Raw genomic sequence first — 23,719 nt, 5'->3', positions numbered from 1 at the left:
TGTAGGAGTCCCGGGTTCAATTCCCGGCCAGGGCACACAGGAGAAGCACCCATCTGCTTCTCTACCCCTCCCCCTCTCCTTCCTCTCTGTCTCTCTCTTCCCCTCCCACAGCCAAGGCTCCATTGGAGCAAAGTTGGCCCGGGCGCTTAGGATGGCTCTGTGGCCTCTGCCTCAGGTGCTAGAATGACTGGTTGCAACAGAGCGACGTCCCAGATGGGCAGAGCATCGCCCCCTGGTGGGCATGCCGGGTGGATTCTGGTTGGGCGTATGCGGGAGTCTGACTGCCTCCCCGTTTCCAACTTCAGGAAAATACAAAAAAAAAAAAAAAAAAAAGATAGCTGGCATGTAATTACAATGTGCCAAGCACTGCTCTAAGATTCTAATTATATTAGCTAACATAATCCTCATAGCAACTGTATTTTTTTTTAGATTTTATTTATTGATTTTCACAGAAAAGAGAGAGAACGGGGTGAGGGTGGGGGGGTGGAGTAGGGAGCATCCACTCACAGTTGCTTCTCATATGTGCCTGACTGGGCAAGCCCAGTGACCTCAGCATTCCAGGTGGGCACTTTATTCATTGCACCAACATAGGTCAGGCACAACTGTATTTTTTCAACAGACCAATGTTTAGTAACTTGTCACAGTTGAAACTGTCAGAGCAGGGATTTGAACCCAGGCAATCTGACTTCAGAGTTCACATTTAATATTGAAGGGATTTTTGTCTAGCTCTGTCTTAAAATTGTATAGTCCTTTCTTGGTTTATTCGTTTTACAGGAATGGTGTGAAATATTTACTTAGTAAAGAAATGTTGCTCTGATTAGCAGAGCTTAGCCAGGGAGCAACACAAAATTGATTGTGCTGGTTGTAAAGAGATGCTAACAAATAAAATGCATTATTTTTCTGGTTGTGTAATTGAGTTCATTGTCTGAAACTTTTTAATCCAAGTTTATTATACATTGCCTTTAAAAAAAAAGCAAAATGTTAAAATCCATCACACTGTGATACTACAGTATGTCCGTAAAGTCATGGTGCACTTTTTACCGATCACAGGAAAGCAACGAAAGACGATAGAAATGTGAAATCTGCACCAAATAAAAGGAAAACTCTCCCAGTTTCATACCTATTCAGTGCAGTTCGATGTGGGCTCATGCACAGATTTTTTAGGGCTCCTTAGGTAGCTATCCCATATAGCCTCTACAGACTCGTCACTGACTGATGGCTACCAGAATGGGGTTTCTCCACCAAACTGCCAGTTTCATTCAACTGCTTATCCCACCGAGTAATGTTATTCCTATGTGGTGGTGCTTCGTTATAAACGCACCGATATTCACGTTGCACTTTGGTCACGGATTCTAATTTAGTGAGCCACAGAACACACTGAACTTTCCTCTGTACCATCCACATCTCGACTGGCATGGCCGTGGGCTGCTCCGCTGTATACACAGTGTTACATCATCTGCGCATGCTCACATGCTGCCACATCATCCTACAGAAACTGGAAGGGTTTTCCTTTTATTTGGTGCAGATTTCACATTTCTGTCGTCTTTTGTTGCTTTCCTGTGACTGGTCAAAAGTGCACCATGATTTTACAGACACACTGTATATGAAATTGATTGCACCATTAGTATAATAGTAATTTCCTGTTTCCTAAAAATCATCAAATTACCTACAGGGCAGCTTATGTAATACAAAGTATAACTCTTTGCTATGAGAAGGTAATGAAAACAAGTGGTGAGTGGGTATGTGTTCTCTAGGAAATCATTGTATCAAATAAAATCTCATTTGGTTGGCATAGCCTCACAATTTGATAACAGTATAGATGAAATCAGTTTCCTGGTAGTAGAGTTACACTGTTGAAGAACATCTCTGTTTACATTCTAATAGGGAAGCAAGATAACAAAAATAAGTAGAATAATATCTGGAAGTTGGTAGGATGGAAGACACTGGAATGAGTTTGTATATTGAGAGACATGCTACAGAAGATGAAGAAATTGGTGAGGTAGGAGAGAGAGCTGATGATTGTAGGCTGAAGTCCTTGGGGAGTTTAGAAGAATGGGATTCAGTTAATAAATAAAAGAACTGGCCATAAATAGAACTAGATACTTCATCCATTGTCATAGGAGGAAAAGCAGAGAATGCAGGCATGGGCAAAAGTAGGTTTATAGTTCATATGCAAAAAGACATGCAGGTTATGATTATTATAATAGGTTATTAATGCAAAAAATGACACAGTACACTTAGGAAAGAGACAAGATCAGCTAAGAGTAAAGAAGGAGGAGAGGCATCAGGTTTGAGAAGAGACTGAAATGGTTAGAGAAGGAAAGTAAATGTAGTAGGGGAAGTAAGGGGATTTTAAGCACTACTGAATGCCTGTTCTTGGCTAGTATATAAAGTCAAACCAATCTGAATGGTGGTCTTTCTTCAGGGAAGTACACCATTTGGGGTGCAAGCATGGAAGTGGCAGTCTGTTGGATTTAATCAGGGTTAAGATTTATGTCAAAGTCAACATTCAAAATTTTGGAAATTATATAAAGACAGAAGCTTATAGAAAATATTCACAATGAGTTATGAATGGTAAAATTGACTATAAGGTAAATATAGAAAAATAATGTATTCTTGGAGTAGAATAAGACACCTTTTAACCTGTATGACTTGACTATAGTCAGCAGTTTATTATTAGATTACCACAGAAGTTTAGAACTGAATTAATTAGAAGTGAAGTAGAAGTTCTGTATCACTTTGTACACATTATTAATTTTCTGTATTTATTTAATAACTCATGCCACTATAAAATAGAAAAGATTTTGTAAAGGAAACTGAGGACATGAGAAAGAAGCAAGGGAGTGAAGAGTTGTTAGAAGGCAGTGATTACTATGTTGGAGCATGGATCCAAAGTGAGGAATGAGGGAAGAGGGGTGGTAAAAATGTAGGAGGATCAATGGATTGGACTTTTTTTTTTTTTACAGGGACAGAGAGAGAGTCAGAGAGAGGGATAGATAGGGACAGACAGGAACAGAGAGAGATGAGAAGCATCAATCATCAGTTTTTCGTTGCGACATCTTAGTTCATTGATTGCTTTCTTATATGTGCCTTGACCGTGGCCTTCAGCAGACCAAGTAACCCCTTGCTCGAGCCAGCGACCTTGGGTCCAAGCTGGTGAGCTTTGCTCAAACCAGATGAGCCCGCGCTCAAGCTGGTGACCTCGGGGTCTCGAACCTGGGTCCTCCACATCCCAGTCTGACGCTCTATCCCAGGGGTCCCCAAACTACGGCCCGCGGGCCACATGCGGCCCCCTGAGGCCATTTATCTGGCCCCCCGCTGCACTTCCGGAAGGGGCACCTCTTTCATTGGTGGTTAATGAAAGGAGCACATTGACCATCTCATTAGCCAAAAGCAGGCCCATAGTTCCCATTGAAATACTGGTCAGTTTCTTGATTTAAATTTACTTGTTTTTTATTTTAAATATTGTATTTGTTCCCGTTTTGTTTTTTTACTTTAAAATAAGATATGTGCAGTGTGCATAGGGATTTGTTCATAGTTTTTTTAATAGTCCGGCCCTCCAACGGTCTGAGGGACAGTGAACTGGCCCCCTGTGTAAAAAGTTTGGGGACCCCTGCTCTATCCACCGTGCCACCACCTGGTCAGGCTGGATTTGTCTTAATAAAGATAGAGGGGAAGGTATCCCGAGGGAATTCAAGAAATGACAGCAACCATGAGGGTTTCTTGATGAAAGAAATCTGCTGTCATGCTGTGGTCTTGAAGAAAGGTTAATAGCTTCAAAGTGGCAGTGATAAGCAAGGGGACGTCAGGGCCCTTGAGTTGATTACTAGATATTACGTTCCTGGTACATGCTGGACACTATTCTAGCATTTGCAATATGAAGTGTGGGCAATTAAACATTCCATTCAAGGGACAGCCAGATTTCTGAGGATATATGATAACTTGCTGGTAGTAGATTGTGATTTCCAGGTAGCAGATCCCAGGGGTTTGCAATTAAGGAGACAAGAAGATGGGGTCACCGTAACACGGGGAGAGCATATTGGCCGAGGTAAACCGGGGGGCAGAAATCATGGATTAGCCTACTACTATTCTCATGCAAGAACATGGGTTCAAGGCCAAGTGTATGGAGCCATGAAGTAACATTTTTCACCCATGTTTCCCAGGGGTGTGGGCCAAGGTCTTTTCTTGGGGTGCTCTCTAGAGCAGCTGGGAATGAGAGAGAGGAGGGCCTCTGGGCTCGCTTGCCAGGATGTGGCCATCTCACCTAGAGGCCAGGGACTCGGGCTGCCTCTTCTCTATTGTACCCTGCAGTCCAAGAGTCTTTGTGGACTCAGCATGCAAAACTAAGTTATGACACCTCTGACTTTAATTAAGCTTTAGACCAGGGGTCGGGAACCTTTTTGGCTGAGAGAGCCATGAACGCCACATATTTTAAAGTGTAATTCTGTGAGAGCCATACAACGACCCGTGTACATTACGCATTATCCAATAAAAACTTGGTGTTGTCCTGGAGGGCAGCTGTGATTGGCTCCAGCCACCCGCAATCATGAATGTGAGCAATCATGAATGTGAGCAGTAGGAAATGAATGGGTTGTTATACATGAGAATGTTTTATATTTTAAACGTTATTATTTTTTTATTAAAGATTTGTCTGTGAGCCAGATGCAGCCGTCAAAAGAGCCACTTCTGGCTCATGAGCCATAGGTTCCCGACCCCTGTCTTAGACCCGTTAGTTAGATTCTAGGCCTTATATTTGGCTGTTGGCTCTTTACCATATGGTGTGGGAGTGTGGAATAGTAGAAAGGATACTAGGTTTCTGATCCAAAGCTCTCCATCCTAACCCAGGCTCCTGTGCTGACCTGTTTCATTACCGAACTCCTACCCTGTCTGGACTTCAGCTCCTTTCTTTCCAGTGAGGGAGTGAATCAAATATCCTTAATGTTTTTGCTTTTAAAGGCCTCTGATTTCTTTTTTTCTTTTAAGTGAGAGAAGGGGAGATACTGAAACAGACTCCTACAAAACACCCCAACCGGCATCCACCCGGCAACCCCTATCTGGACCTAATAATACCCAATCAACTGAGCTATTTTTAATGCTTGACACTGACACTGGGACCCACTGAGCTATCCTCAGCACCCGGACTGATGCTCAAACCAGTCAAGCTACTGGCTGTGGAGGGGGAGAGTAGGGGAAGAGGGAGGAGGAGAAAAGCAGATTGTCACTTCTCTTGTGTGCCCTGACTGGGAATTGAACCCAGAATGTCCATACTCCAGGCCAATGCTCTATCCAGTAAGTCAACCGGCCAAGGCCAACCTCTGATTTCATAAAGAAATAATGCCCAGGTAGGGGGGGAAATGAGCCAAGAAAGTAGACAAGTCAAAAAATAAGTAATCAAACTGACCAATTAATGTAAGCACTTTACCTTAATAGTAATCAGGAAATGCCAAAACAATGAGCTGTCTTTTTTAAAAATTTTTTTTACTATTGTATTGATTTTAGAGAAAGCGAGAGGATGGGAGAGAGGAAAAGAGAGACAGGAAATCAATCTGCTCCTGTATGTGCCCTGACCAGGGATCTAACTGTCAAACTGCTTCAGGATCAAGCTATTTGGACAGAATTGGCTGCCTTTTTAAATCATCCAGCAGATTGGCAAAAAATCTTAGGTGATCTATTAGATAGATATTGGTGAGGTGTTAAGGAGAAATGGTATTTGAGTATGATGCTAGTGAGAGTACAGCCACTTTGAAAACAATTTGGCAGTGTCTAGTACAGTTGAAGAATGTGCATACCTGCCCATCCAGGAATTTCACTTTTTTAAAAATTGATTTTAGAAGAGAGAAACATCAATTTGTTCCTCTTACTATGCATTCATTGGTTGATTCTTTTGGGGAGGTTAACCTTTTACATTTTATTTGGATTGTTTGGAAACAACTTTCTCAGCAGTCAACATACTATAATAAGTGGAAATAAAAAGCTATCACTAAGCCAAAGTCCCTGTGCATTCCTGTCACGGATCAACAAGTTTATATTTTTAGTATTGGTGTAAGTAAGTATTAACGTGTGCAGTTCTTCATTTGACATCCGTTAATCAGTGTGATGTCAAATTTCTCTGACCAGGAGCTGTTGATTGGTTGATTCTTGTGTGTCCCCTAACCAGGGATCAAACCCGCAACCTTGGTGTGTCTGGACAAGGCTCTAACCAACTGAGCTACCTGACCTGGACTCAGAAGTTGCACTTTTGATATGTATTTCCAAGAAATTCTCACACATATGCAAAAAGGTGTATGCATGATTGTGTCATAGTGTGTAGTGTGAAAAAATTGGAAATAACACATATATTCTTTATTGGAAAAGGGGCTAATAAAATGTGATAGTCTTACTGTGAACTACTAAATAGCAGTTGAAAGAAATAAACTGAAGTGTAGGTTTGATTTGGATCAATCTTACATGCACTGTTGAATGAAAATAGGATACAGAGTAATACATGCAGTGTGAAGTAATTTCTTTAAATATTTTTAAAACAACCAAATACTATGTATTGATTATGAGTACCTATATATATTTATGATAAATATATGAAAAATTGACTAGAATGATATACAAATATTGATCGACTTACGACCTATGCAACTTACAACCATTCGACTTTAGGACCACAATCACTAGCCACAACTGCTCCACATCTGGCAACACAAGCGTTGCCCAGCTGGGCGTACGACAGTGCAGACCAGCTTCCGGCAGCACTACCATCTCCACGTGCACCATTTCAACTGTTATCCCAAATTCAGTACAGCAAATTGTGTTTTGTGTCTTGGATATTTTTCATCAAACCCCTCCCAAGATGTCTACCAAGAGGAAATTGTCTTTGCAAATATTAAACCAGTTGTACTGGTTATGCAGTGTTTTACTTAAACCTGACGAATGTAAAACTAAGAAAGAAAATGGTGTAGAGATGATACAAATGGCATAAAATGAACAAAGAAAATTATGATATATTTATATAACAATAATGAAAGAAAATTATGATAAAATATGACTTAAATATTTTTATACATCATTTCACAGTACTGTACATATAGCCTATTCAACTTACGACCAAATTGTGTTACGACCGGTCTGTTGGAACCAATCGTGGTTGTAAGTTGAGCACTAGCTGTACCAAAATTATGATAGTGATTGCAATGGGGTCTGGAGGTAGTGGTAAGGAGTTAGGGGATAAAATTTGGCTTGATAAGTTTTTTTTTTTTTTAAGTTTTTGAAAAACTAATGTAAAGGCCAAAAGCAAACCTGACAGAGTGCTAGTGATGGCTAATTCTAGTTCATTCTAGGTTGATGAGTTTTGAGTACTTTTTATATAATTGTGTGTACCTGTATGATTTTTAATTGCTCAAACAATTAAAACCTGGGAGAATATATACATCTAGGGCCTAAATATATGTTTAGTGTGTTTTTCAGTTACTCCTTTGCCGGTTGAAGTTGGTATGCAGGGAGTCTCATTGCCTGATGTAGTAAGTGTAGGGAAAAAGATGTTTTTAGTGACTGGCCCAGTATGTGGTTACTAAGCAGATATTCATCCCTTCTCCCTAAGCCCAGGGCCCTCTGAGAAGCACTTGGGAGGAGAGAAGGTGGAGATAAGACCAATAATTGTATCAGGCAAATGGTAAATTTGCAGTCATTTTAATTGCCTTATTAATGTTGAATGTTGTAATTAACTATACTTGTCATTAGCAGTTTTTCTCAGATAGGCTTATTTTCTCTCTTTTATCTTCTTTTTCCCTTAGTAGAAGAAGATGAATTGTCTCTGCTGACCGCACTGCTGGAGGAGAATGAGTCAGCCTTGGATTGTAATTCAGGAGAGAGCCACCCCTTTGCCCAGAATGATGGTGAACCTGACTCATTTGATGAGCTCTTCGATGCTGATGGTGACGATGAATCTTACACAGAGGAGGCTATTGAAGTGGAGAAGACTCAAGACCATAAGGAAAGTTTGGCTCCTCTCTTTGGAGATGTGGGAGACTTATCAGATGAAGAAGTTCCTACATCGCAATCAAAAACTAAAAACAGAGCCCTCCCTGCTCCTACCCCTAGTCACGGGAAAACGAATCAGGAGTTGCAAGGTACCCTCACTATTGGCTTTCTCTACACTAGATGAAGACTACCAGTCTGGCAGTTTTTATCAATAGCTGTTTAGTCAGGGGTGGAGATAAATGACTGTTAAAAACAATTGTCTGAGTTAGTACATCAAACAGTTAAGGCCGGCATTTCAGCATACAAAGTGACAGCCAGCCAGCAACGTATATGTATATCAGGACAGCCAGTGATAACTGACCCTTCACAGGGTGACTTAACGCTTTTCATGCTTATTACAAAAATATATTACTCTGGAACTTATATGCATGTGGAGCCAGAGACAAGACTATAAAAGCTACTAGCAACCATTCCTGAATAGAAGTTTTAAGGAGTGTCCTTTTTTCCCTCTTCTCTGATATTTATAAATTATAATAAAATTCATTGTTCGCAGTTTCTTCTGATACAAGAGAAGCATTTATTGTATTAATTATGATACTTACTTTGTGAAATAAATGTAATAATGTCTTGATTCCTAAAAACTTAACTGTAGTTATATACCTATGATCTCTATCAGTAGTACAAATTCATGACTAACCTTGGTATTAGAGACTTGATTACCAGAAATAAGTTTTATTTCTCTAAAGCAGTGGTAGTCAACCTGGTCCCTACTGCCCACTAGTGGGCATTCCAGCTATAATGGTGGGCGGTAGTAAGTTGTTTTATAAAGATTTATTCTGCCAAACTTAGCAAAAATCCGACATAAAGTACTTGGTAAGTAATTATTATTATATGCTTTAACTTGCTGTAACTCTGCTTTATAAATTTTATAAAGTAAAGTTAGTTCCCTACTTTATAAATCACCATTACTGTGGAACAGGTGGGCGGTGAGAAAATTTTACTACTAACAGAGATACAAAAGTGGGCAGTAGGTATAAAAAGTTGACTACCTCTGCTCTAAAGGGACCCCTTTGAAGTGCAAAAATTAATTGTGAAGTTCTTGGTATGTAATTATATTGTGCGTCCCAAAGTTTAGGAGGAAGATGGGTGGATACCAAAAATGATTCCGGAACTTTCATCATGTATAATATTTCTTCTGGTTTGGTTCTTAAATTAATATCTTTTTTTTTTCCCTAGAAGAATTAAGGAAGTTGCAAGAGCAAATGAAATCCTTACAAGATCAGCTAAAAATGACATCAATTAAACAGCCTGCAAGTCCAGCCCGTCCACATAAATCTGGTAAACAGACTGTAGTTCTAGGAGTAGTAGGCATTTCTATATATTAAGAAATCATTACATTATTTCTGCATCTAATTACTGGTGAAACAGCTTTTGAGCCCCTTTCTAAACTTTCTTTACTTTTTTTTACTTTTAATCAAGGAGATAAGTCTCCACGCCCCCCTCTTAAGGAAAAGAAAGTTCAGAGAATTCAGGAGTTGACGTGCTTTTCTGCAGAGCTTGATGTCCCTACTGTACCAAAAAACAACCGGGTGGCTCACACACCAAAAGTTCCACCTACAGGTGTAGTACCCAGGCCGCCTGGCTGCTCACTGCTCTGATTCTGTTGAAAATATATTTTGACACTATCGTGTGTGTGTGTGTGTGTGTGTGTGTGTGTGTGTGTGTGTGTGTGTGTGTGTTGGTCTGTTACATCTGCCCACTGAGAAAAATTTCTTGGGAATGGTAACTATATGCTGTATTCTGTACTGTTTCTCTACATCTCAAAGTGCTTAGAAAAGTTTTAGGTAGACAGTAGGTATTTACTAAATATTTAATGGGTTGAAATATTTTTTAAACTCTGTAGTCATGTAATTGATTTGAATTGAGTTCTCATGCTAGCAATCTAGAGATTTCATCTTCACGCCTGTGAGACTGAGCACAGATTCTCTTATAAAGTGGTCAGGTTTTGTTTGAAGTTAGGCTGTATTAATCTAGAAGGCCCATTTAGAACAGGTTTCTCTGGCCTGACCTGTGGTGGTGTAGTGGATAGAGCGTCGACCTGGAATGCTGAGGTTGCCGGTTCAAAACCCTGGGCTTGCCTGGTCAAGGCACATACAGAAAGCAACTATGTGTTGATGCTTCCTGCTTCTCCACCCTCTTTCTCTCTGTTTCTCTAAAAGTAAATAAATAAAATTTAAAAAAGAAAAGGTTTCTCTGCCAGGGGTCTGTAACAGTACTCAAATGAAAGCCTATTTCAGCACTCACCTAAATGCACACAACATGAAAAAGACTTATAAGCACTGTTGATTTTGTTGTATTGCCTGTTTGCCTAAAGTGATTGTTCTTTGGAAGATGGAAGACAGAATGGTCTGTAGATAACATAGCTTAGTGTAAGCATGTATGTTCACAAAGCCCCTCTGAACAGCATTGGCCTATGGCACAGTAGCAGAAAGCAGTTGCAGCCTCAGGGTGTTTATATTTCTTTGACAACAAATGTGTATTTTATGTATCCACTTATGAATAGTGTCCCCTTAGGATCTTTGGTATTAACTAAGGTATTTTACTAGGTAACTTGCAAAGTTGGGTTTGAGGGGTGAGGCACAGACATGATTTCTAGAGATTCTGAAGTTCTAGGGTTGCCCTGACCCCTAGCTTAGGAGCAGTGATCCAGAGTCTCTCTGAGGGTAAGCAGAAATCTGGTTTAAGAGAGAGTAATATTAAGGAAAATATCCAAGCTTTCTGACCTTCAGATGTAATAACAAAGGCTTTTGAAAAATGTAAAGTAGCCATGTTAGTAGAAAGCCCTGGTTCCCCCAGTTCTCCAGCCCCATATATAAAACAGTATGGATTGAAAGGAAATGAAACAAACAAAAGTAAGGAGCAAACTTTGGATTTTCTTCAGATAGAATTTGATCTGTGCAGGAATATCTACTAATTATGGAATCCTGAAGTCTCCGTGCAATCAACCACAGTGCTCTGTATACAGTGAATACTCGATAATCGTCATTAAACAGGAGCAGTGTTTTAAAGTGGCACTATCTAATTTAGTAGCCACTAGACACAGGTGTCTATTTAAATTAAATTAGACATCCATTTTCTTGAGAAACAGTAGTCAATTATAAGTGATCAATGGCCAACATTAAACAGCACTGGTATAAAACATTTCTATTATTACAGAAAGTTCTTCTGGACTACATTGCAGAGATTTTTGTATTTTTCTGAAGCTGGAAACGGAGAGAGACAGTCAGACAGACTCCCGCATGCGCCTGACCGGGATCCACCCGGCACGCCCACCAGGGGCTATGCTCTGCCCCTCCGGGGCGTCACTCTGCTGCGACCAGAGCCACTCTAGTGCCTGGGGCAGAGGCCAAGGAGCCATCCCCAGCGCCTGGGCCATCTTTGCTCCAATGGAGCCTTGGCTGCGGGAGGGGAAGAGAGAGACAGAGAGGAAGGAGGGGGGGGGCGGGGGTGGAGAAGCAAATGGGCGCCTCTCCTATGTGCCCTGGCCGGGAATCGAACCCGGGTTCCCGCACGCCAGGCTGACGCTCTACCGCTGAGCCAACCGGCCAGGGCCCATTGCAGAGATTTTGAGGGTAGTACACAAATGATCTTGTGGGCTTCCTTTGTTCACTTCAGGATTTGGTTATTGTGTGTCTTGATGAACAAAGCAACAATTTCATTTAAAATGTTGTAGTTATTACTGTGGTTTTCCTTGCACTTAATTTTTATGTTAATTTTCTAGAACCCAAAAGCTCACCTTCAAGGATGACAAGTGCACCCTCCCAACCACTCCGCGCAACTCCTGGGAACAAACCTAGTAGGATGAGCAGAGATCGGGGTGCAGGGGCCCCCAGGAGCTCTGGGGAAACAGCTCAGCCAGTCTCCATGGAAGCTTTCTCTGGCCTGAGGCTCAGGTCAGTGACTGACAGCCCCTCACTCTGCTCTCATGGCCCCGCAGATTCCTCCTCTGTCCTGAGGGCAGAGCCTTTTAGAAATAGTGTGTTTGCACAGAAGATCCATATAATACCAGTAGCTCTGGAACTTGACAAAACTTGGCATTAAGCATTGGGTGTGACTCAGTACATTTGCATATGAAATGTTTAAGGAAGACTTTTGCTTGTTATGTCTATATTTCTATAGATAGATAGATATGAAATAAACAGATTATATATTTAATCAGAAACAGTGATAGAGACTATAATACACAAAGGCATATACAGTTTAACCAGGATAATAGTCATGTAATTGATGTTAAAAAAAAATAGCTATGCTCTTTTTTTCCTAATAACTTAAGGTAAATTTATATTCTTTGTCCTGGCTGGATAGTTCAGTTGGTTGGAGCATCGTCCCGAAGTGCAGAGGTTGCCAGTTCGATCCCCAGTCAGGGCACATACAGGAACAGATCAATGTTCCTGTCTTCTGTTCTCACCCTTTCTCTCTCTAAAGTCAATAAAATAAAAAAAATTTTTAAATTTATATTCTTTGCATCTGTTATGTGGAAAAACTAAGATACTCAGTTAAAATAGGAATAAATCCCAGGATCAATTTAGTGAAAAGCTTAGACTTTTAAAAATTCTGTGCTCTATACCACTACTCCACCGTCTTCATCATCACTTCCCTTGAAGCCCAGGGCAGAGTGGTAATCTACTCTAACATGATTGCTTTTAGTACAGACCGTCTGAGCAAGCGTACCCCCTCTAGAACACCTAAACCTTGTCAATCTAAACTAAAACCTACCGAGCTCCTGAACTGTATATTTTTAAGCAGGGAGAGAACAAGTAGCTGCCATTCTACAGTATGTACTATATGTAGAGTAATACAGTAGACGAGTATTGTGAAGACTCAGTTCTCCAAAATCGAAAAAATATTCAGTCTTAATTATGTTTGAGGCAGTCTGAGGAATGGGATACTGAAACTCATTGAGAAGCATTAGCTTTCTTTTTATTTTTTTCTTTTATATTTTATTTTATTGATTTTAAAGAGAAGAGAGAGAGAGAGGCAGGAAAGGAGTGGGAAGCATCAACTCGCAGTAGTTGTTTCTCGTGTGTGCCTTGACAGGGAAGCCCAGGGTTTTGAACCAGCAGCCTCAGCATTCCAGGTCGATTGATGCTTTATCCACTGCACCAGCATAGGTCAGGGTCAGCCTTCTTTCTCAAGGTAAGCACGCCCTTCCTGAGATGATACTGCCTGTCCCAGTTGACACTCCCAGTGAATAATGAAAGATGTTACCGATGCGAGTATACCACACATGTGAATTGAATAGAGGTGGACAAAGGTGAGACTACTCAGCCAAAGCTTCTCAGTGGCCTACAGATTTAGGGGGCTGAAGAATTGTAGTCTCTGTTATATCAGAACCTAAAAATACTCCAAAGGATAGTGATCTGATGAAAAACTCACAGAAATCAGGCAAAGGCTTTCTCCTGACTATTCTTCATTATTCAGTTAGCTCTAGTAATTTCTATTCCAAAAGACTTCTGAAAGAGTCAAAGTCATGTTTATTTGTGTTTTCTCTTGTCTTTGACTATATAATATGATCAAACATAACAGATATTAATATTCTACTTGAGAAAAATAATTTGCCATTCACCATGTTTTGGCCAGTAATTAGGAACAAGAATATATTGAAACTAGAATATATTTTATTATGTGAAAGTGTTGGCTTAAGAAAATCTGATTAGAAAAAGAAGAACCAGCACAATTCTTGCAGAATGATGAAATTTCAGTATCTTATTTACTTATATCAACTCATGATTTGTATTAAAGTCAAAAGACATTTTTTATTTTATTTTTTAATTTCATTTACTTTATTTTAATTTTTTTTAAGTGACAGGAATGGGGATAGTGAGACAGATTCTCACATGAACCCTGAATGGGATCCACCTGGCAACCATTGCCTGAGGCTGATGCTCAAATCAGCCAAGCTATTTTTTAGTGCCTGAGGCTGACTGACACTCAGACCAACCAAGCTATCCTCAGCAGCCTGGGCCAAGGCTCCAAGCCACTGGTTGCGAGAGGTGGGAAAGGGAGTGGGGAAGAAGCAAATGGTCGCTTCTCTTGTGTGCCCTGACCAGGGATCAAACCTGGAGCATCCATACACCAGGCTGATGTTTTATCCACTGAGCCAGCTGGCCAGGGCCTAGGCATTTTTAGAAGGATATTATAACTTATAGTTGATAAGAACTTAAAGAATTTGTGATCTTTATTTTCTATATGTGAGGAAGCCCCAATTCTATATCTAAGGAAGCACAAACCTAGCTTTAAAAATTATTTTTGTAAATGTTTGCCTAGTTCAAACTAGATAACTAAACGTCCCTGAAAACAGGTTCTTTAGAGGTTTCTGCCTTTAATGCGTCTTTTAACCAACCTGCTACAGTGCCAGATAACCTCTAATAATCTACTAATTGCTGGTTTCTTGACCCAGGTGCCCTCGGGTATCCTCCACAGAAATGAACAAGAAAATGACTGGTCGAAAACTGATCAGACTGTCTCAGCTCAAGGAAAAGATGGCAAGTGAAAAGCTGGAAGAAATAGATTGGGTGACATTTGGGGTTATTGTGAAGAAAATCACTCCACAGAGCTGTAACAATGTAAGCCATTTTACTGATTTCTTAGCTGCTTCGTTAAAAACTGGCAGGGGGCACTCATGCTCTTGACTTGTTAGCCAGAGCCCATCACTATTTCATTTTGAAATCATTGCTCGGAAGTTCTCGAGTTGCCATGCCATCACTGGGTTGGTATCAAGGGGCTATGGCTAAAGAAGATCTGGGTGAATGTATTTTTTGGCCTTTTCATTACCCACGTAATTCTTACTGCATTTCACTTGTCTTTGTTTTGGTGCCACGTGGTTGCCCCTGTGATGCTGTAGTCCCTTTTGTGGAGGACAGGAGCAGGTACAAAGAGGCTGAGTTCCTAGATCTGGGATGTAAGATCAGTAGCCGAAGTTCTCAGCTGCTGACCTGTGCCAGCACAGTTTGGTATATTTAATTTGATGGATATTAAAAAAGATCTAACAGGTTTTAAACTTGCTGTTTTCTGGGCCCTAGCAGGAAAATTATTTTGTGGCCTGGCAAGTCAGAACATGGGTTCTAAGCCTTGTTCTTCCTCTAACTTAATCTTTCTTTAAGGACCTCCATTTCCTTATCTATAAAATGAAGGAACTGGCTTTCAGTTATGTGGAAAGTTCCTCCCATTGCTCAAATACTGTGATTAATCATGTTCAGTAATGAATTCATTCTCTGATTTAGATCGTGGCCAACTTTAGATTTATTTTTATGAGCTCTGACACCAGGAGTTGAATTTTAGATTCTGAGTCCTACTGTAGCCCCCTGTTCTGCCTCAGCAAATGTGTAAGTCTGATTTTTATTTGATTAAATTTTAATGGCATCACAACTGGGTATAATGACAGAAATAATAGGTGTGAAATTTTATATAAACTCTTCTAAGAAAGTCATTGGACAAACCCATGGAAGAGTAATTATAACCCTGGAGTTCGGGCCATAGCTCACCATACCCTAAAACTGTACCCACTCTGGATGCCTTTGTGAAATAGCTTGATTCAGGATTTGAATTGTTTGTTCATATTATAGTTGGTCAGCATTTTAAGTTTCATTTCTTTTTTTTTTTTTTTTTTTTTTTTTCCATTTTTCCAAAGCTGGAAACGGGGAGGCAGTCAGACAGACTCCCGCATGCGCCCGACCGGGATCCACCCGGCACGCCCACCAGGGGGCGATGTTCTGCCCCTCTGGGGCGTTGCTCTGCTGCATCCAGAGCCATTCTAGCACCTGAGGCAGAGGCCACAGAGCCATCCCCAGCACATGGGCCATCTTTGCTCCAATGGAGCCTCAGCTGCGGGAGGGGAAGAGAGAGACAGAGAGGAAGGAGAGGGGGAGGGGTGGAGAAGCAGATGGGCGCTTCTCCTGTGTGCCCTGGCGGGGAATCGAACCTGGGACTCCTGCACGCCAGGCCGACGCTCGACCGCTGAGCCAACTGGCCAGGGCCTTAAGTTTCATTTCTTAAGGTATTTAATAACACTTCTGAAATTTTGCAGTTAGGTAAATGCAACTAGTTTACTTTAAATGGTGCTTTTTTCCTAAGCTAAACAAAGATTTAGAAGCATAGAGATGAGATGAAACCTTATTAATATTATATTAACCAGTAATAAAGTTATTATATCAGTAAGTTATTAAATAGTAGTGTAACAGCTTCCTCCTGTCATTTTAACATTGTGCGCACATGAATGTGTGTGTGCGTGTGTGTGTGTGTGTGTGTGTGTGTGTGTTAGAGATATTTAGAAAGGCAGCGCTATCTCATTGACCACTTAGAGTTGAGAATTAGAGACTCTGGTAACAAGTTTGCTACTGGCTTGCCTTAACCTCACTTTCATCTTTACAATGAGAAGGGTATTTCTAATGCCTGTTGAAAGGATTCATTTATAATTAACAGACATTCTGATGATTTTATATTCAGAGTGGATTACACTCATATATTTTCCCACAATAGAACAATTGAACCATAAATGGAGACGGTGTAACTTACTATTCAAAAATTATTAAAATACTAAGAATAAATATTTGTTCCAGGGGAAAACATTTAGCATCTGGCGACTGAATGATCTTCGTGACCTGACGCGGTATGTGTCGTTGTTCTTGTTTGGAGAAGTTCACAAAGAACTCTGGAAAACTGAGCAGGGTACCGTCATAGGGCTGCTCAATGCTAACCCCATGAAGCCCAAGGATGGTTCAGAGGAGGTGAGAGTCTGTTTCTGTGGTTATGGGGGGGAGGGGGGGGGGTTTGTTTGCAACTTAGTCAAATTCTGTCAAAAAGATTTGTATTGGTCTACCTCCAGGTAATAAATCATGCTTTTATATTGTATGTCTCCATTAGTCTGGGGGTTTTTGCTTGTTTTTCATCTCTCACCCACCAATATTCTGAATTTTCACCTACTCTAAAGTGTTTTGTATCAACTACTTTTATTTCTTATCAAATTAGTTCCAAGGGTTCCTGGAGTTGTTTGAACTCTTCTACTCAGGCCTCCTTAGCTCTCCCACAGAAACTTTTGTGGCACATCGAAAAAACAAGCGTTTATACTTTTGTAGTTGGGGGTACTTGGCTTCGTTGATTAATACAATCATAACTTCAACTTAGAGTCAAAGTGTATTTTTATCTCCTTTATCTCCTTAAGATTATTAGAGTTTGGGTACTACTCACTGATTCTCTAGTCCAGGGGTCTCAAACTCGCGGGCTGCATGCGGCCCGCCAAACAATTTTGTGCAGCCCGCAGACTAATCCACGAAGTTCAAAATATTTTGGATAAAATTAAGTAAGCCTAGGGGCCTACTTGTATTTTTCATTTCTCTAGCATCCTAGCTAGATATTAGCTTAGTTAACAGCAGTTGTGATGCGAACTACAGTTTCTGGTCGTTTTGTGACACTGAGTAAACTGCATGTACGATTATGCTTGTTGTACTGATTTTTTTTTGTTTTCAACTGCAGTGAGAAAAGTGTTGCGTAACAGTTGCCTTTTGTAGACCTAGTGCGGCCCGTCTAACGGCTGTGATCTTGCTCTGCAGCCCACATGCTGAGTTGAGTTTGAGACCCCTGCTCTAGTCCATTGTAAATCTAAATACAGTGTGAATGGGACAGACCATTTCTTCATCTGGTCCAGCAAGAAGCTACACTTTGTTGTAGCAGATTATTATTACAGTAGTGAGAGACAAAGTTTTCATTCCTTGTTTTCACCAGATTGTGGTACACTGCAAGTGGCAAAAAGCCTTTGTAAATTCAAGGCTTTAGCAAAAGGCTAAGTTCCCCCCCCCCCCCCACTCCACCTCCATATTGGCTATGAAGCTGAGTATTTGCACCAACGTCTCTTGCTTCCTTAAGTTGCTGGAAGCAATTTACATGCCCTTCCTCTCATTCTTTGTTCAGATGTTGGTTGATTTCACTTATGTGTGGTGGGAGGATTCCTGTTTATGCCTTAAGAGAGTTCCTGTTTTTTGCCTCAGATGTGTGACTCTGTATCAAAGACTTCTTTATTTGCATATGGCTATATAATAAAGCAAACTGGGGCTATGGGGCACTCTCAGATAGTGCCATCAGCATTGAAGAGGCCTTCAGATCCCATCCTTTTTTCTCGATGAGTCTGTTTTCTTAATTCCTCACCTTTCTCCCTCAAGACCCAGAATTTCTAGCCCTGCTGGTCGGTGGCACCAGATAATGGCAACAAATCTTCACCTCCTGGTTCCAATGTGTTTGGCTACAAGTAACAGAAAAACTTCACTATAGTTTCTTTTTAACAGTAAACAATGGGGTTTGTTTTTTTCACATTAAAAAAGGGAAAAATCAGGACACAGGCAATGTAGTGATGTCAAGGCCATTGTCTGTGAACCTCTCAGCCTTCCTCTTGGTCACAAGATGGCTTTGAAGGTCTGGCCATTGTTTTACCTCTCCATTCAAGGCAGGAAGTGAGCCAGCCTCCTCTCTCTGCTTTTACCAGTAAAGCAAAAGCTTCCCTAGCTACCTTCTCTACCAAAACCAACTGTAGCCTCATTGACCACCATTGCTAGCCATAGGCATGCTGGGAGAACTGGGAACAGGATCCATTACCTGATACTCAGCATTTTCCAACCCAAATAAAATCAAGATTCTGAGAGCAAAGACACAAGAGAGAGATGGATATTGGGTAGAGAACTAAATGTGTCTTCTATACCTCCCACTTCTAAAACTTTTATAGGGCACTGGCTTCAGATTCCCTTAGACTGATCAAGCCTTCACTCACTCTAACCATTCTTTTATCCATTCTTGCTGATTAAAGGTCATGCCTTCATTTGCTTTTAATTCCCATTCCACTTCTCTTCTGCAGGTGTGCTTCTCTATTGATCATCCTCAAAAGATCTTAATCATGGGTGAAGCTCTTGATCTGGGAACCTGTAAAGCAAAGAAGAAGAATGGAGAACCATGTACACAGACTGTTAATTTGGTTGGTTTCAGCCTTGTTAGGATGGTTTCTGCTAAAGAAAGGAAATAGTAGGAATAAATTATTGTACTTTAGTGGTAAAGACCACTTTAGAACTAAGTTTCTTACATAATAGAAAGCATCGAAGTGGGAAGATTGAATGTGTAGTTAATAATTACCAGTTTGAAAAGCTGAGAGTAAGGAAGAATTTAACCTCTTAGGAAAGTGATCTTTTATTGCTAGCTGACTAGGCGGTAGAAGAAATGGAATTTTAGTTCACCCTCATAATTTACAAACATAGTTCACTTTGAGTTATGCAACATTTATCACTGTAATTTCAGAACATTTTCAGCCCCAGCCTCCTTCCCCTTCCCCCCCGTAAGTAAGCTCTAATCTGTTTTCTATGGATTTGCCTATTCTGGACATTTCATATAGTGCAGTGATTTTTTTACCTTTTTCATCTCATGGCACACATAAACTAAAATTCTGTGGCACACCGAAAAATGTATCTTCTGCAGATCTGACAAAAAAAACCCAGGTATGATTTTGATTCATGCACACTGGACATCTATTGTTGTGTTGGCTGTTGTCATTTTTTTATTTGACAATCTCAGGGAAAAGAGGTCAGTGCCCCTGTCTAACTAGTCAGGTATTGTATGATTTAAAAATTCTTGCAGCACTCCAGTTGAACATCATTGATGTGGTGGAATCCTACAATGTGTGGCCTTATGTCACTTGGCATTATTTTCAAGTTTCATTCATGGTGTAGCATTTGTCAGCTCTTCATTCCTTTTATGATTGAATACTATTCAGTTGTATGGACACACCACATATATCCATCAGTGTGTAGACATTTGGGCTCTCTACCTTTCAGTTATACACAGTTCTGCTATAAACATTCGTGTTCAAGTTTTTGTGTAGATGTATGTTTTCAGTTCTCTTGGAATTTCTGGGTGGTAGGGTGACTCTATGTTTAGGATTTTAAGGAACTACAAGACCGATTTCCAAAGTGGCTTTTATATTCTCACCAGCTGTATGTAAGAGTTCTAGTTTCTGCACATCCAGCGAACACTTGTTACTCTGTCTTTGATTACAGCCATGAGAGTGGGTATAACATGGTATGTTTTAGAACTCTTTGAAAGAATTTAAATGACAGGTTTTGGTTTCACCCCCCCCCCCCCCCGCATTCCTACCTCACAAATGAACTAATTGGCAGGAAATAGAAAGGAGGGAGGTAGCTGGAAAAAGAGTGATGTTCCTGAAGCTCTCCATACAAGAGCTAGAACTTTATCGCTACCATATCTAAAGGCTTACCCAGCAGAACAGTAGTATGGTGTGTCTCTTGTATTCCTTTCACTGAAGGAGTAGCATATGCCCAAGAGTTAACCAGAGAAATAGAAAAATCTCACTAGCAGCTGATTTTTTATTAAATTAATTTTTATTGAGGTAAAATTCACATAACATCCAATTTACCGTTTTGAATGTACACTTAAGTGGTACTTAGTGTATTTCACTGTTGTGCAGCCACCAGCTCCCTCCAGTTTAAAAACATTTTCATTACCCCATGGAAACACCCTGTGCCCTTTAAGTAACCACCCCTCATCCCCCTCACCTCCATCTCCTGATGACCTCTGACCTACTTGCTGTCTCTGGACTTGCCTGCTCTGGATATGTGATAGAAGAAGATACATATAATATGTGGCCTTTCCTGTGTGACTTGCACTTAGTGTAATTTAGTTTTCAAGGTTTGTCCTATAAGCCAATTTTATTCCTATTGTAGAAAGAGTGTTACAAGAGTGAACTGTATCAATTTTTTCCCACCTAACTACTGCTATAATTGGGATTTAAGGAAAGAACTTTTTCTCCTTAGTGACTTCATGGCTGCACCTTGCAAATGGCCTCCAAGGTGAGTGGGGAGGACTCTGCACATAGAACGATGTCCCACAAAGCTAGGAGAAAGGGACTGTGTGTGTTTGTATTCCTTGCTGGCCTGTTTCCCCGATCCTGAGCAGCATGTCTTCCTGTTTTGCAGAAGGACTGTGAGTACTGTCAGTATCACATCCAAGCCCAATATAAGAAGCTCAGTGCCAAGCGAGCTGACCTACAGTCCACCTTCTCCGGAGGACGAATCCCAAAGAAGTTTGCCCGCAAAGGCAGCAGCCTGAGAGAGCGGCTGTGTCAGGATGGTTTTTACTATGGAGGGGTCTCTTCTGCCTCATATGCGGCCTCAGTGTAAGACATTCTTGGGCTGCTGTAGGGACCAGGATCTTGCTGGTCTTACAAGAATAAACTGAGTGGTTATACATTTCTGTAATGGTCTTACAAGACTTATGCAGGTTTTATCTTTCATAATTTACTGCCTAGAACAAGGTAGTGAGGGCCTCTTACTTCCAGGTAGAGAGGAAAACCCACAGAACGGGGAGAAATTGAGTCGTGTCACAATGGTCTTTAACAGAAATCCTGAGCTTTCTGTTTGGGTTCTAATGTGAATACTGGAACATTGTCAGGGCTGATTGGTTAAGTGTTAATCATTGTGTTGACATCCTTTAAATGATTTCCCTCGCTGCAGTTAGAGTGAGGTTGCAGACTTCTTGAAATCTATGTTATATTCAGTGAAGGAATATTCAGTGTAGCTTTACACGGTGTAGGGGAGGCAGGCGTTTGTAGCCTCTTTTCTGGGGATCTCAGCCTCTCCACAGAGTCCCTGAAGTAGGTGACCTATGACATCTGTTATTGTGAAAAGCACATCTGTGGACATCACAGGTGGGGACCTGGCACAAGGGCATTGCCATTGATCTAAGCAAAGCATTGATTTTGTCCCATGTCCAACAAATTGGGCAAGAGGACCCTCACTTCCTGCCTACTTGGTAATACCAAGCATGTTTTTAAATTTAAAATAATTTCTGTGTTTTTCCAAACTGCAAAAAGCAACATACATGCATTATTTTAAAATATATATTTATGTATATGGTTTTTATATATGCTTCCTCTAGGTGTTTTTTATTTTTCCACATATATAAATTTTTACTAATTTAAAATGAAATCATACTGTACCTATATTTTATAACTTTTTTTTTAACACAGCGTTTTCCTTATCAAATATTTATGGCATTATTTTTAGTGGCTACATAGTATTTTTTTATATGGCTCCGATAATTTAAACAACTCTTTTTGGATAAACCTTAGTGGTTTTTTTAATTTTTAATGTTACAAATAAAGCTTTATGTTAGTTAATATCTTGTTTTTTGCATACTCTTTAATTATCTTAAGATAAATTCCTAGACTAGTTGATTGACATCTTGGCATGATTTCCATTTCTTTTGCCGCATTATCCTTCCAGATGGCCTCGAGCTGATACTGTGCAGGTTGCTGTGGACATCTGTGACATGGTGCTTTCACCAGCTCTGCTGTGGAGCGATGGTGTTAAAGTCTAGTTGAATACTGTTTGGAGAAACTTCTGCAATATGTAATAAATGAGAACTTTGCCTCCTTTACTGCATCAGAGCACTGACGGGCATTGATGTTCCGTTTTGTCGTTGCAGAGCAGCAGCTGGTGCTCCTAAAAAGAAGACTCAAACCACTCTGACCAATCTGGTCATGAAGGGTACAGATTTGATCATTCGGGAAACTCAACAAAAACTTGGTAACTTTATTTCTCAAGACTTCATTCCTTTCTCCAGCTTAAATGTGCAATCTTGAAGATTTGTACTCTAAATTATAAATATCGCCCTCACCATTTGGCTCAGTGGATAGAGCGTCAGCCCTGTGTGCTTACATCCCAGGTTCGATCCTTGATCAGGGCACATATAAGAAGCAACCATCTGCTTCTCTTCCCTCCCTCTCCCCCTTCTCTCTCTCTTTATCTCTTGCAACCAGTGGCTTGGTTGTTTTGAGCATTGGTTCGAGACAGAGGTTGCCAGTTGGATCCCAGTCAGGGCGCATGCGGGAGTCTACTTCCCGTCCTCTCACTTAAATCAGTAAATAAACAAACAAATATCTGCTAATTGCTATCTTAGTGAGTAATATGGCTTAAGCTGAAGGAATCAAGCTTAGTTAGTGGCATCTTAAGAAAATAACAGCATATTAATCTTGGCTGTGTCTTAGGTTAGTATGCTTTTTAAAATTTGAGTTTTCTGGGTCTAATTCTTTTTTTTTTTCATTTTTCTGAAGCTGGAAACAGGGAGAGACAGTCAGACAGACTCCCGCATGCGCCCGACCGGGATCCACCCGGCACGCCCACCAGGGGCGACGCTCTGCCCACCAGGGGGCAATGCTCTGCCCATCCTGGGCGTTGCCATGTTGCGACCAGAGCCACTTTAGCGCCTGAGGCAGAGGCCACAGAGCCATCCCCAGCGCCCGGGCCATCTTTGCTCCAATGGAGCCTCGGCTGTAGGAGGGGAAGAGAGAGACAGAGAGGAAAGTGCAGCGGAGGGGTGGAGAAGCAAATGGGCGCTTCTCCTGTGTGCCCTGGCCGGGAATCGAACCCGGGTCCTCCGCACGCTAGGCCGACGCTCTACCGCTGAGCCAACCGGCCAGGGCTCTGGGTCTAATTCTTAATGTCCAGTATTAGAATCAGTAGTATCACATTCCTGGTCAGACCCATTCGTTTCATAAAAATAGGTCTAGGTTAGTGAATGCTGCCTTTATTGTCCTTGGAGCTTTATTATAAGAATGGTCAGGGCCTGACCTGTGGTGGCACAGTGGATAAAGCATCGACCTGGAAATGCTGAGGTCGCTGGTTCGAAACCCTGGGCTTGC

The 23,719-nt window shown here is 40.9% G+C and overlaps 1 protein-coding gene across 1 annotated transcript in view; it reads left to right on the top strand.

Moving 5' to 3' along the window:
* MCM10 (minichromosome maintenance 10 replication initiation factor) overlaps positions 1-23,719 on the top strand; it is a 42,637-nt gene that overhangs the window by 2,438 nt on the left and 16,480 nt on the right. The window contains exons 3-11 of the mRNA XM_066233869.1: positions 7,782-8,117; positions 9,205-9,306; positions 9,448-9,588; positions 11,750-11,921; positions 14,429-14,594; positions 16,587-16,754; positions 18,869-18,985; positions 20,994-21,193; positions 22,504-22,604. Coding sequence (XP_066089966.1) covers positions 7,782-8,117; positions 9,205-9,306; positions 9,448-9,588; positions 11,750-11,921; positions 14,429-14,594; positions 16,587-16,754; positions 18,869-18,985; positions 20,994-21,193; positions 22,504-22,604 — 1,503 coding nt within the window. The remainder of the gene's footprint in view (positions 1-7,781; positions 8,118-9,204; positions 9,307-9,447; positions 9,589-11,749; positions 11,922-14,428; positions 14,595-16,586; positions 16,755-18,868; positions 18,986-20,993; positions 21,194-22,503; positions 22,605-23,719) is intronic.

The sequence above is a fragment of the Saccopteryx bilineata genome, chromosome 5 (assembly GCF_036850765.1).
Source record: "Saccopteryx bilineata isolate mSacBil1 chromosome 5, mSacBil1_pri_phased_curated, whole genome shotgun sequence".
NCBI lineage: Eukaryota > Metazoa > Chordata > Mammalia > Chiroptera > Emballonuridae > Saccopteryx > Saccopteryx bilineata.
Note: the sequence above shows the minus strand (reverse complement) of the source record. Positions and strands in the feature narration are given on the sequence as shown.